Genomic DNA, 13,327 nt, shown 5'->3' on the forward strand with positions numbered 1-13,327 from the left:
TAAAAGATATATTGTTACGGAAAAAAGTGACGAAAATATATAAAGAAAATTTTCATTAGTTAAATTTTCACAATTCTGTTTAGGGTGTTGAGGTTTTGTTTTATCTTGAAAATATATTAAAGCTTTAAGTAAAGTGTTTTATTTATCTCAAAATTGTTATATTTTATTAATATTATATTTACTTTTCTTATTTGCATATTAATTTAAATTTAATAATAATGTGAGTGACGTAATAATAATTAACATGATAAGTAGTTTAATATCATTTTAAAATATAAAATATGTAATTAAATTTGAAAAATAAAAAGATGGGGAAATAAGAAGGGGTTAATGTTGCAATATTTCTATCCTCTTTTGTTGGTGAGTTTGGGCCTTTGTTGGTTGACACTTAACAACCAAATTTTTTTTTTAATTAGATAAAGGAGTATCGGCCATCAGTGTGCCAGCACTCTAATTTTTTTTAAAAATATTAGTATATATTTATACCAATATGATACGGTTTAAAAAAAACATACATGAGTGTTGGCCATCTAATGTCTAAAACCCCAAAAAATATTTTTTAACAGAAAAAATAGTGACACCGACCATCTAGTTCCCATAACTTAATTTTATTGTTCATTTCAGGTTATTTAGATGATTGTTTTTAAATTAAGGTCATTTAAGTAATTAAAATTTTTTGGGTTATTTGGATAAAATAGCCTAACTCTACTATATTTATTCCTACAAATACAAGAAAGAATCACCTTATTCAAATTGGATCGAGCTAAACTTACTAAAGTCTAGTTTAGAAATGTTTCTTAAAAGGAGAATAAACTAAAATTTTCAGCTTTTGAAAAATGTACTTTTGGGTTAATTTTTAACTTAGTTTGGAAGAATACTTCTAGGATAAAAAATACTTTTGACAAGTATTCCTAATCCGACCCTAAGTCGATGGATAGCTCAATTCTTGAAAAAAATTTATAAAATATTATTTCCTTGTATTTTATAAAGAAATAAGTTTTATACTCTTTTTCCCTTTTTGAGGGAAAATACACATCCCTTGATAGAAAAGGATGTTTTAGCCTTTTAGGCTTTTGTCCAACCACAAATATGAACCCATCAAATTTTGAGGGCCAAAAGAAAAAAAATGTTTCAATTTGGTCATAAAAAATTCTCAAAACAAAAACCCATCAAGGCTTTGGGCATTTGTAATTTTCTTTTTTCTCCAATGGCAGTACTTTGGTCATCTTCTTCAATTTCACTACCGCTTCCCTCCCTTCAGCCTCCAATACCCTCCACAATCACCTCAAAATGCTCCATCTCCAATCCCCATATCCCCAAAACCTTTAGAATAGGCTTCCCATATTTGACCCATCAACCCCTTTGCTGTTCTTACTCCACTTCTCAATCAGAACCTCCTACTTCTCCTTCCACTGGGGTTTTCATCAAAGGTTTAACAAAAAAAGTTTCATGATTTGTGTTTTTTTTTTGGATTTTTGGTTGTAATCATTTCATGCAGCTAATCTGTTTGTGTTTTTGTCTGCCTACATTTTTGTTATCTTAGGATTGCCTCAGTCAACAGCTGAAGGACGTCTCAAGAAAGTGTTTTCACAGTTTGGGGAGGTTAAAGAAGGTGAAAACTTATTAATTTCTTAAGAATGTTACTTAATTTGAATCATTTGATGTTCATCCATGGAATAGTTCTAAATTCTAGGAAAGGTGGTGTTTTTTTTTTCTATCTAATTAAGATTCTAGAAATATATTTTTGAATAGACTCATGTCCTTGAGACAGATTGTTGCTATGTTAGTCCATACATATCCAGACATGGATATGGGGTACGATCTTCCAAATATATGGACAAACTTAGAAAAAAATTTAACATATTCATGTTGAATACGGACCCTTATCCAACACTCATCCTCGAGTCAAAGTGACATAGGATTATTTTGTAGTAGATATTGCTTGAATAAAATGTTATTTATGGAGAAGAACTAGTGGCAAAAGAATTTAGTATAGGCATAAAGCATAATTTTGTTTCTGAATGTGACAGTTTTCCCATTTTAATCCTTGAATTCTTTTTATTTGTATTAGTATTGGAACTTCTGAACTTTTTCCAATCTGATCCCTAAATTTGGATTTCATTAAAAGGATAACGTGACACTTTTAGATTGTACTACATCATCACATGGAAGCTTTAAATTTTTTGTAAAATCTACATAAAGTACAAAAAACTATTCATAATATCAAAATGTCACGTCATTATACCTTAATAGGATCCAAGTTCAAAGACCAAATTGAGAAAAGTTATTAAGTTTTGAGCCTAATGTAGACAGAAAAAGTTCATGGACCAAGGTGGTAAGGGTTGCCAAGTTCAGGGACTAAATGTTAAGCATTGTTATTTTCATCCAGATGGAGATGAACTTCAGGTTCTTTTATATCGTGGCTCTTTCTTCAATTGTTTTGTATGATATTGCAGTCCATGTTGTGAGGGAAAGAGTATCCAAGCAGTCTCTAGGATCCGCTTTCGTTTGGTTCGATAACGAGGAGTCTGTGCGACTAGCTGTTAACGAGTTGAATGGGAAGGTAGCATTTCTGGCAATTATGGTGACACTCATCTCATGGTTCCCTCCCCCATCTCACATTCATCATTACCGAATTGTTTAGTTTTTCGATGGCAGGTTCGTTTCGGTTAAAATTGCTGTACCTGGATTGTCGAAGAAACGGGGAAGGACAACACCGTACAAGTTCTAAACTTTCCATGGATCATTTTATGCCGACAAAATAGCAAAATGGCCTTGATTTATTGACAGATATGGATAGCATCGACAGGTAAGAACTAAATCAAGTGCTCAAGGAGGTGATATGCAGTCTTTACCATTCTGAACACTTGAAGTTTTAGTGTACAGATTACACAAATGCAAAAGACTAGGGTTGGATTAGGGGTCTAAGTGTTGCATTAGGGTATACTCGATTTATTTCGGGCTATTTTCATATATTTGAAAGATCATATAGCAATCTTGTATCTGTTTATCTGTCTGACATAGGTGTCGGACACGAGTATTATACGAGTAAAAAAACCCGGGTTAATATAACCCTAAAGCAAGGAGAGTTAAAATATTAAATCCTATATCATGACTTTCCATTGTAGAGATAGTTTGTGTAGTACTTCCATTTTCTTTTCATAATTTCATATCTGAGTTACCTTTTATAATTCGAAATATTTCTTATAATTACTTTTTAATTTATGGTAAGGAAAATTTTTCAGTTTTGTCATGGGAATTTTATGATAGTAAATTAGGTTATTTATTATAATTTATAAGGTTAAAATATGTTTTTCTTGCTTTATGTTCTTTCCTTTTCTGTCTTTTTTCCCTTTCTTACTGGTTAGATCACCTATTATTGATTCGATTAATTTGTCCAGTTTAATTAAATAAATTATTTAAAAAATCATAAAAATTATTACAAAAATATAAAAAACATGTTCAACTGGTTTTTAATCTGGTTTAATGTACCAGTTCGCGAGTTAATTAATCTAATGCTTTATTTTTTTCTTTTTCGGATTAGTACCTCAATCGATTTCCGGTTCAATCTAGTTTTGAAAATCATGGTGATGACAGACTTTTTTTTCTCAGAACTCAGCCTCTTGACGATGGATAGAGTGTCTTGGTAGGTTGGGTTCAGAGATTTGACCTGTGGTTGGGGATTTGTTGTTATGCTTTGCATTTACATTGTGAGCTTGGTTACAATTGGACTGTTCTTGTAATGTTCTATGCTGGCTTTGGCTACCAATATTATGTGCGTACGCATAAATCATCCTATTTTGGGTAGCTTGTTCAGCTCAACTTGGCCTGACCTAGGCTAAAAATTCTGGTAAAATCACCTCTCTAGTCCTCAAATTTCGATATTAAGCAATTTGCCCATTGTTAGCTTATAATTTATTAGTTTTATTATATTTTTCTAAATTGGGTTAATGTCATTTACTCGTAAAACAAACAAAACTAGTTTAAGCATTTTATTTACTTTTTTTAGAATAAATTACAATCACAATTATAATTAGAATGCAATGGGAATAACTACAATTATTATTTATTATCATAATGAATTATTAGACAAATAATCAGAACTCTAAAATAATTTATACATGATGAAACTTTGAACTTAAAACTATATTCTACTTGTTGAATTTTAAACTCTACAAGTAAGATTTAAACGGTGATACATGTTACATTTAAATGTAGTAAAAAAATATGTGAGAGTATTTGGAATTTACTTGTAGAGATAAAATTTTTAGGGTAAATTGCACTTAAGGTTACTAGATTATTAGTAAGTTTATATTTCAGTTATTCAATTTCAAAAAGTTACAAAATGATTATTGAAGTATTTGAAAGCTAATAGGCTGTTAAAATCACTGCTATAACCGCTTGTACTAATTGAAAGCTTTTCTTCCCTTTCTTTTATGTAGTTAAGTTTTTTTTCATGAAACAACTTTGAAAATCATGAATCTACGAACTAAAATCCAAACAATTTTCTTCTCTAATCTTCAAGACTAACCTTTAGATCGATTTGGATATAAGATATGCCTTGTTACTCGTTTATGGTACTGATCCATCGCATCAATCTTCAAATCGTCGCTTGTAGCTCGCTAATCAAACTTTAAAATAAAACTTAAAGCTTAATGACTTAAATAAAAACTTTCAAAAATTTAAGTGACTTAAATGAAAACTTGTGAATAATTTAATAATTATTTGGTAATTTTTAAAGTTGAGTGACCAAGAGGTAAACTTAATAATAATTTATTAAACTTGTATTTTCCTAAAAGGTAAATTAATAATTGTATATTAGATCAAAGATTAAATTAGTTTTTTTATTAAAATTTTATTTATTTTATTATTAAAACTTACTTGAAAAATTGCAATTTCATTCATGATATAAAGAGGGGATAAAGAGCTTTATAAATTAGGTAGAATTGTTCCATTTCACCCACGTGTTTCTAACTAACCAAGCATCACCGTTGATTCAGTTCTCACCGGTATTTTCACCGAATCCCGTGAAAACGACCTAGTAAAACCTTCTCATACCGCCACGTGTCCTCATAAGATTCCCTCCTTTTTTTGTTCAGTTTATATACACCAATGAAATAAATTTGAAAAAAAGAGTTTTTTTTGTTTTGTTTTGTTTTGTTTTTGTTTTTGCTGTTTATCGTTCTCTCTTCTGGACTGTTCCCTGGTGATTGAAAAACAAGCCACAATGCAACCGATAAATTCTGTGTTGGTGGCGGGGATGCTGTCGAGGACTGCGACGACGACGGAATCCGTCAAAGGATTGGAATCCGTTGGGGGAGGTTTGCCGTTCGGATCTCTATGGTGGTTCATATACGCTGGCTTTTCTTGTTTTTTCGTACTCTTTGCGGGGATGATGTCAGGTCTCACTCTCGGACTCATGTCCCTCGGTCTCGTCGAGCTCGAGATTCTACAAAGAAGCGGCACTCCCACTGAGAAAAAACAAGCTGGTAGAAGGCATTACTTTTTATTATTATTATTTGAAAATGATGTGAAGAAATGGTTCCGTTTTGAAGTTTTGATTATTATTAGATTGGATTTGAGATCTTGTTGTTGTTGATGATATGATGATGTTTTTAGCTGCTATTTTGCCGGTGGTTCAAAAACAACATCAGCTTTTGGTGACTTTGCTTCTTTGCAATGCTGTTGCTATGGAGGTAAAAATTGATTTAACGACTTTTTTAGTTTAATTAAATAAGAATTTAAGTCGAATTATGACCTTTTTTTGTTAATTTATTTCATTCTCTGATGCAATAGTACTTGATTAAAAAAAGTTATCTAATACGAATGATTAGATGTTTTAAATCACAAAATGAATTTTTGAGTTGATAATTGAGGTTAATGTGGTTGCTTTACGTGCAAGTTAGACAAACTTTGCATGTGGACTCCATCAACCCATGTGGTAATAAACAAGGACGTGATTGAATGGAAAGGTTTTAACAGTAAAAAATTATAATTATAGCAATAATAGCTGCCGATGGGAACAGCAATGAACAGGGGAGAAAAACGAAATGGGAAAGATGGCATCTGTGATGACTGATGAGTAACACTGAGAGTTAATGGTGTCAGGCTAAAGTTAATATTAAATGGGTTTAATCGTGGGATTCGGCATTTAGGTTAAATTTTATAATAAAAAGAAGGAAGTCCAAAATTTAGGTTTAATCCAAAATTTTTAATCCAAAGTTTGAGCCAAAGTTCTTATTTTTTAATCCAAATTTCAGTTTCCAGTTCATTTGTCAGTTCAAATCGGTTTTTACAATATAGTTATATTATATTGGTTGAATCGTGGGATCAGTCGATTTCCGGTTCAACCAGTTAAATCCGATTCAACGAGATTGCCACCGCCACCATGTACTTTTTGCTTGAATTTGGTTATAAGAATGGGATTGGTTTAGCCTAAAGTTGTTAAGAATTGGTAGTTGGTTCTTTTTCTAATGTTGATATTTAACTGATGTACCTTAGTAATTAGCTTGTTAGAAACATAGAATTGTTGTTTTATTTATGCTTCCAACGGGGGTTGATGCTAGGAAATGATAATGAAGATGCTCTATGAGTAGCTATTACATTTACTGATAATCTTCAAGAATGGTTGACTTTCTTTGACAGCTTTGATATTTCCATTTTGCAGGCCCTTCCTATATACCTGGATAAGCTTTTCAATGAGTATGTTGCTATCATACTTTCAGTGACCTTTGTTCTAGCATTTGGTGAGGTAGGCTCTTCTAACTTTTGTACTACATTAATTTGGCATCAATCAGTGAATCCTTGACTATGACTGTTCCTTTTAACTTTTTAAGGTTATACCACAAGCACTTTGCACCAGATATGGGCTTGCTATTGGTGCAAATTTATCAGGACTGGTGCGGGTCTTAATGATTCTTTGCTTTCCAATAGCTTATCCCGTTGGAAAGGTATGATAGGTTTGCACTCTGTTAACTCCCTACTGTAAAAACTTTATTATACACTAGATTTGAGTATTATGTAGTTTCTTAGAAATCACGGAGCGGATCGATGCAAAATCCATGTAACAGCTTGGGTTTTGCGGAAGGAAAGAGAGAAAGGAAAAAAAGAAGTTTTGAGTTTGAACATAGTATCTATAAGAGTTGATTTGTCTTCTCATTTGTGTATGTTTTCCAGGTTCTGGATTGGATGTTGGGGCATAATGAAGCACTATTTAGGCGGGCTCAACTAAAAGCTCTTGTCTCCATCCACAGCCAGGAGGTAAATACAATATGATACTGAAGAAATTTTCCATTGCATTCCATGTCTCTTTCTTCATATCATGATGTAGATTGTTTCTTGAACTAATTATTTAGGCTGGAAAGGGAGGAGAGCTCACTCATGATGAGACCACAATTATTAGTGGAGCACTAGATTTGACTGAAAAGGTATGCACCTCAATGAAACTAATGTCATTGATGGCCATATGTAATATTGATGACAAAATTAACTAACATAGAATTTTCATGCTAATGTCTGGGATCTGTTTGAAACAATTTCAGCATCTTTTAACTTTTTGGTCCCTGTTTTGTTGTAATTATTTGGACAGACGGCTGAGGAGGCTATGACACCTATAGAATCAACTTTCTCTTTAGATGTCAATTCAAAGTTGGACTGGTAATTTTGCTCCTCAATTCATATTGTAGTTAATATAAGAAGGATTAATACATCTGTTGGACCATCGATAGCGCGTTGATATTGTCTTTTTGTCAGCACGATGCTCAAACAACATTAATCCATCATTATAAGTGCTACATTAAGCGCAGTTGTGTTTACTAGCATTGATTATTGCTTTTGTTTCTCATGCATTCCTAAATGTTTAACCTCAAGTTCAATTTACCTCAGGGAGGCAATGGGTAAGATCCTTGCACGAGGTCATAGCCGAGTCCCGGTATACTCGGGGAATCCCAAAAACATTATTGGACTTTTGCTGGTATGTGTTAATTTGATGGAGTCTCTCATCGGAAGCTTGGCTGATCTTGTTGGTTATTTTTACTCATTCTTTATCTCAAATGTCTTGTTTGAAAATTGGAATAAGGTGAAAAGCCTTCTAACTGTGCGTCCAGAAACTGAGACACCAGTCAGTGCTGTTTCCATCCGTAGAATTCCAAGGTTTGTTAGTTTTCATAAATTCTTTTCTAATTTTCTTTTTATAATTTTTATCGAAGTCACCCGACCAGCAAAAACTCAAATTCAGCTTAACTTAATTTGATCACAAAAGTCAACAATTCGAATCTATCCAACTCAAACCCAAATTACCTAAACTTGAAAAGATCCAACTCGAAATGACTAAAATAGAAACAACCTGAACTTGCAATGATTTAAACCTGAAATTATCAAAATTTGAGATAACTAGAATCTAGAATGGCGAGAAACCCAAATCATCCAAATCTAGAACAACCTGAACTTGAAACTGACCTGAGATAAAATGTCCTTAAGAATTTTTACTTTTGATCTGTTACAGATGAACTTGAACCAAAATAAATCCAACTCACCGAATTGACAAATCCGAGAAACTCAAATGGTCTTGACTCAAAACAATCTGAACTTGAAATTGACCAAAATCTAAAAAGTTTTAAGGTTTGATTTGATTCAGACTTACCTTACCTAAAACCAATCCGATTCATCCAATTATAACTAAAAATAAAAAATGAGGTGGCATCTAATTCATGAATGGACGTTTTCAACAGGGTTCCATCTGACATGCCTTTGTATGATATATTGAATGAGTTTCAAAAGGGCAGCAGTCATATGGCAGCTGTTGTTAGAGGCAACTCTAAGAATGCTTCTGCTACAGTTGATGGAGAAAAAAGTGAAGAAAACAATAGAGTCTCCAATGCAGCAGAATCCCAACTGACTACTCCTTTGCTTCCCAAACAAGACGAGAAGCCAGAGTCCGTAACTGTTGACATTGACAAGTCTTTCAAGCCTCCTTTATGCAAGTATGATGCTGCAACAAATGGACCGTCTATGACATCAGAGGATATTGAAGATGGTGAAGTTATTGGTATTATCACCCTAGAAGATGTTTTTGAAGAACTTCTACAGGTAAATTTAAGTCTTCTAAACTCGAACTCGAAAATTAGATCTTTTCAATTCAATCTGATTTGATAACTCAAACTTATCTAACCCAAATATGAAATCACCCGAACAAAAATTGACAGTCTGCCTAATTTAGATGGATTAGATCCAAAACAATCTGATTTGTCGGATTGATAAGTCTAGTTAATGTTATCTTGTTTTATTCTTGACTGTGTTTAATGTTAATGAGCTGTTGGATTTCTTTACAAAACACAGGAGGAGATAGTGGATGAAACAGATGAATATGTCGATGTGCATAAAAGGTAAATTGGTGTGCTACAACTTCCAATATTCTCTTTGGTTACCTCCAAAAGAATAAAAATGTGTAACAATGGATATGCTATATGTATATTGCAGAATCCGTGTTGCTGCAGCTGCTGCTGCTTCATCAGTGGCACGAGCACCGTCAAGCCGGCGGCTGACCGTTCAGAAAGGAGTGGTAAGCAAAACATAGTAAAATGCTTTGAAACAAATTATTCAAAAAGGAAAAAAAGAAAAAGAAAACATTGATGGGTTGATTCTTGTGTTTCTATAGGAAATACAAAGTAAACAAGGACAAGGACATGCCCCAAAAAAGCTTGTGTAAGGTGATATCTTACCCCACAAGGTAATAGGACCAGCTGAGAACAAGTGCCCGAGGTACGAGTTCTGTTTTTAATTTTGGTTTCTAACACTGCAAGGGTGGAAAAAGGAAAAGGAACATAAAAAAGCCTTGTTCATTAAGTTTGGTTCCTATGTCTAGAAATAAATTTCTTGTGCTTAATGGTTGATCTAAATTTACATGCAGGACACGAAACATGTAATTAAAAATCCAAGATTTTATTTATTTATTTATTTTTTGGGTGATGATATATCGAATTGGCCCTTGGGTTACTTTGGTTTGCCTCATGAACTGAATTTACTTGGGTTACTTTGGTAGCGTGAATTTCTCCATTGCTCCTCATTGACTCATTCTTTCAAACCATAATATTGCCTACATATTGGTCTGCCATGTAGGCTTGTTTAAGCTTTAACAATCCACATATATATATATATATATATATACACCAAGGTAAGAGAAAAGGGTTATCTAAGTTTAAACTCAAGATCTGATATCAACAAGACTTAAATAAGGTAAGTCATTTATCACTACATCAGTGGTTAGTTGATCATTTTAGATTTAGGTCAATTTCGAATCAGATTTTTCATTCAAGTTTTTCAGATTTGGGGCATTTTAAGTTTTGTCATCAGGGAACACTCAAATTCAATTATTTTGAGTTTGAGCTATTTTCGATTTAGCCCATTTTTAAGATTAAGTTGAATGGATTCGAATTATTTATATTTTATAATCATATTTAATCGGGTTAAGTATGAATTTAAATTAATATGATTAAATTTTCGGTTTAAAATCTAAATTTACAAACATATAATTATATATAAACTCATGAAAAATTCTTTTTTCCTCTTGCAATGACAAAGTCTTCCTTAAACTTTCTTTTCCCAATACAATCGAAGAGGGAAGTGGTTACATATAAAAATTGTATCTAAGTTGGTGATCACTATGGTGCAAACTATTTGAGTGTTAACCAAAATAGGAACCAAAGTCACATGGTCTGTTAGAATGAAAAAGTTAAAAAACAGTAACAACCATTATCACATAAAATGAAGAGAGGAAACCTTAAACTCAACAACTTTATCTCTTTATGAAAGTGTTTCATCCAAACTACCAAAAAAAAAAAAAAAGGGAAATTGTTTGTAAAGAGGTAAAGTAGGCTCAGTTCGGGGGTTCCTCTTTTCATTTTAGATGATAACGATTGAAACAATAGAAGATTTACCTACTTCAAAATTTCCATGTGATATGATTGATTCTTTATAATTGCTTTTTTAATTATTTTTCATTTAACAATTTGTATCATTTTGATTCCTTAACTCTTTAAATAAATAGATATATGACAATAATATTAATACTAATCGAACTAATACACAATAAAGTAAAAATATTTAATTTAAATAAATAGTAAAGAGTTAAAAAGTTACTAATTAAATGCACAAACAAGTACTAGTAGGTGATCATCATTTAAATCCTAAGAGCTAACACATATGAATTTTTCCATAGGGATGATTGGTGAAGCAGGTTACTCATTTTTGGAAAGGGGTTGTTAAGTTTAAGAAAAAAAAACATTCATTCACAACAAAACCAACATGAAAAATGCTAGAAAAGGCAAAAAAAAAAGAAAAAAAAAGAAGCATGATAATTTTACAATATATTTTACAAAAATCAGTATACATTCTAGTTTCTAACTACCCTAAGCCAAAAATTTCAACTCTTACCTCGTTAGAAGCTACAACTTTTAAGTATATAACGCCTGCTGAATCTAAAAAGGAAGCGAAAAAAAGAGAACAACAACAGTTATTTGAGCTTTCCATTGTTGAAACACATAGTTATTAATCCTCCCAACGTAGAAGCAACACAGTGCATCTCCATATAATGTAGAACCTTGTTCGCTGCTCTTTCACCAACCTCGAGCACCTCCGCCATAGCCGAAGCTTAGGGATCCCTGTGACTTTAGGGCTGCAACCAGATGCTGCCATGTTCAAGCAGAGACTCGGCATGTATATATATATATATGATTATAAAGGTAGAAAACTTTGGGTTTATGGTGTTTTTATGATTGTTGAAGCTGGGTTTTGTGTGTTTGTTTATGGGAACATGGGACTATATATAGAGAGAAGGGAAGGGAAGGGTGTGTGTGTGTGTGTGTGAGCGAGAGAGATGGTATGTACTTTGGGTGATTGGAGAGAGACAAGTGTTGGCTAAATGTGGGTTAAGATGGAGAAGGCCCCTTTCAATCTGTGCTTGACAAATCAACCCTGGAATATGCATTCACTTGTACTATATATGAAATGGAATTCTTTTACCCATACACAGTAAACTATTGTTTGTACATGAAATGGCAAAATTGATGTTTTGAAGTTAATTTGATTAAAGATGGGTTGGATGGACGGTAGAGTGTGGTGTATTTAGTTTACTTTTTATTTCACGCTATAATAATTAATTTCATTATCACTGTTATTTTTATACTAATTACAGGTAAATGCATCACCTATCCAACCTCACTTTAAATATCATTTACCTTAATTTGAATTTTAAATTTTTTTTATTAGTAGATTGAGTCTTAACTCGATCGGTATCAATATTGTTGTTAGTGTAGGAAGATATGGGTTCGAGTGTGCTAAAGCGTATTATCCTTCTATTTAAGGGTTGGGAGGGATTTTAGTTAATTTTAGACATAGTATAAAAAAACAGATGATAAAGAACATATAATGAAATTGATCTTTTAAAAAATTATTATTTGAGTTTGATTGTTTCAGATTTAAATTATTTTAGATTGATATCATATTTTTATATCTTTTATCATATTGTCTTGGATTTAAGTCATTTTAAACCTAGATCTGTATTTTTTGAGATTAAATAAAGTTAAATTAAATTTAAATTTGAAAATAATTGTATCATGATTGATATTTTTATTAAATATTTTAATAAAACATCTATTTAAATATAGATTTGACATTTAATGATAGACAACTAAAATGGATATCACAGTTTGACTTGATTGTTTTATAACTATTTAAAAGCTATATCCCAAACCTTACGTGACTTCTCAATTTAGAATATAAGAAGTTTGGTTATAAAATAAAGGTCAAATCCAGCTATTAGTCCCTTGTAATGTATATAAGTTGTGGATTTAGTCCATGAATTTTAATTTGATCAAATTTTAATCTTTGTATTTTTTGAATTGATCAATTTTAGTCTCTATAGTTTTAAATTTTGAAATTTATGTCATGACCAAATAGTAGTGGTTGAATCCGTTTGGTTAAAATTTGCTATTAGTCATGTACTATGTGTAAAGTTTGTAGATTTACCTCATATTCTTCAACGTGATCATTCTTAGTTTTAATATTTTTTGAAATTTAAAATTTCAAGCTTGATGCAAATGGTGACAACCATTAAACCTACTTATCGACCTTTGTGAGTTATATATAGAAATAACAAATTAACATTGTATTACATTTGTATTAATATGTTTGCTGCATAAAATTTTAAAATTCAAAAAGTAAATAAATTAAAAATGATCAAATTAAAATATAAAGATTAAATTCACAACTTACGTACAATACAAAGATAAATAATATAATTTAACCTAAAATAACTAAGTCTTGTCGTCAA

General features: G+C 31.7%; 2 protein-coding genes across 6 annotated transcripts; both read left to right on the top strand.

Annotated features, from left to right (window-relative positions):
* Positions 1-1,035: 1,035 nt before the first annotated feature.
* Positions 1,036-3,914, top strand: LOC108475331 (uncharacterized). 3 transcript variants are annotated; one of them, XR_008280292.1, is made up of 5 exons: positions 1,045-1,430; positions 1,544-1,612; positions 2,457-2,563; positions 2,645-2,809; positions 3,613-3,914. XR_008280292.1 is itself a non-coding variant. In XM_053026023.1 (4 exons), exons 1-4 carry the CDS (start codon positions 1,127-1,129, stop codon positions 2,671-2,673), a joined length of 495 nt encoding a protein of 164 aa, XP_052881983.1. In that variant the 5' UTR covers positions 1,036-1,126; the 3' UTR covers positions 2,674-3,191. The 3 variants fall into 3 exon arrangements, 2 of the variants coding, with proteins under 2 accessions (XP_052881983.1, XP_052881982.1); XM_053026023.1 differs by lacking the exon at positions 3,613-3,914 and having other exon boundaries at positions 1,036-1,430; positions 2,659-3,191; XM_053026022.1 differs by lacking the exon at positions 3,613-3,914 and having other exon boundaries at positions 1,047-1,430; positions 2,645-3,191.
* A 1,043-nt stretch (positions 3,915-4,957) lies between these two features.
* LOC108474557 (DUF21 domain-containing protein At4g14240-like) lies at positions 4,958-9,971 on the top strand. Of its 3 annotated transcripts, XM_017776522.2 has the most exons (13): positions 5,096-5,489; positions 5,620-5,696; positions 6,668-6,751; positions 6,837-6,950; positions 7,177-7,260; positions 7,356-7,427; positions 7,589-7,656; positions 7,885-7,972; positions 8,078-8,151; positions 8,730-9,087; positions 9,337-9,383; positions 9,478-9,559; positions 9,656-9,971. In XM_017776522.2, the coding sequence occupies exons 1-13, from the start codon at positions 5,228-5,230 to the stop codon at positions 9,704-9,706; spliced, it is 1,461 nt and encodes a 486-aa protein (XP_017632011.1). In that variant the 5' UTR covers positions 5,096-5,227; the 3' UTR covers positions 9,707-9,971. The 3 variants fall into 3 exon arrangements, with proteins under 3 accessions (XP_052881980.1, XP_017632011.1, XP_052881981.1); XM_053026020.1 differs by having other exon boundaries at positions 4,958-5,489; positions 7,885-8,151; XM_053026021.1 differs by lacking the exons at positions 5,096-5,489; positions 5,620-5,696 and adding an exon at positions 5,879-6,101 and having other exon boundaries at positions 7,885-8,151.
* The last annotated feature ends 3,356 nt before the right edge of the window (positions 9,972-13,327 follow it).

Source organism: Gossypium arboreum, chromosome 3 (assembly GCF_025698485.1).
Source record: "Gossypium arboreum isolate Shixiya-1 chromosome 3, ASM2569848v2, whole genome shotgun sequence".
NCBI lineage: Eukaryota > Viridiplantae > Streptophyta > Magnoliopsida > Malvales > Malvaceae > Gossypium > Gossypium arboreum.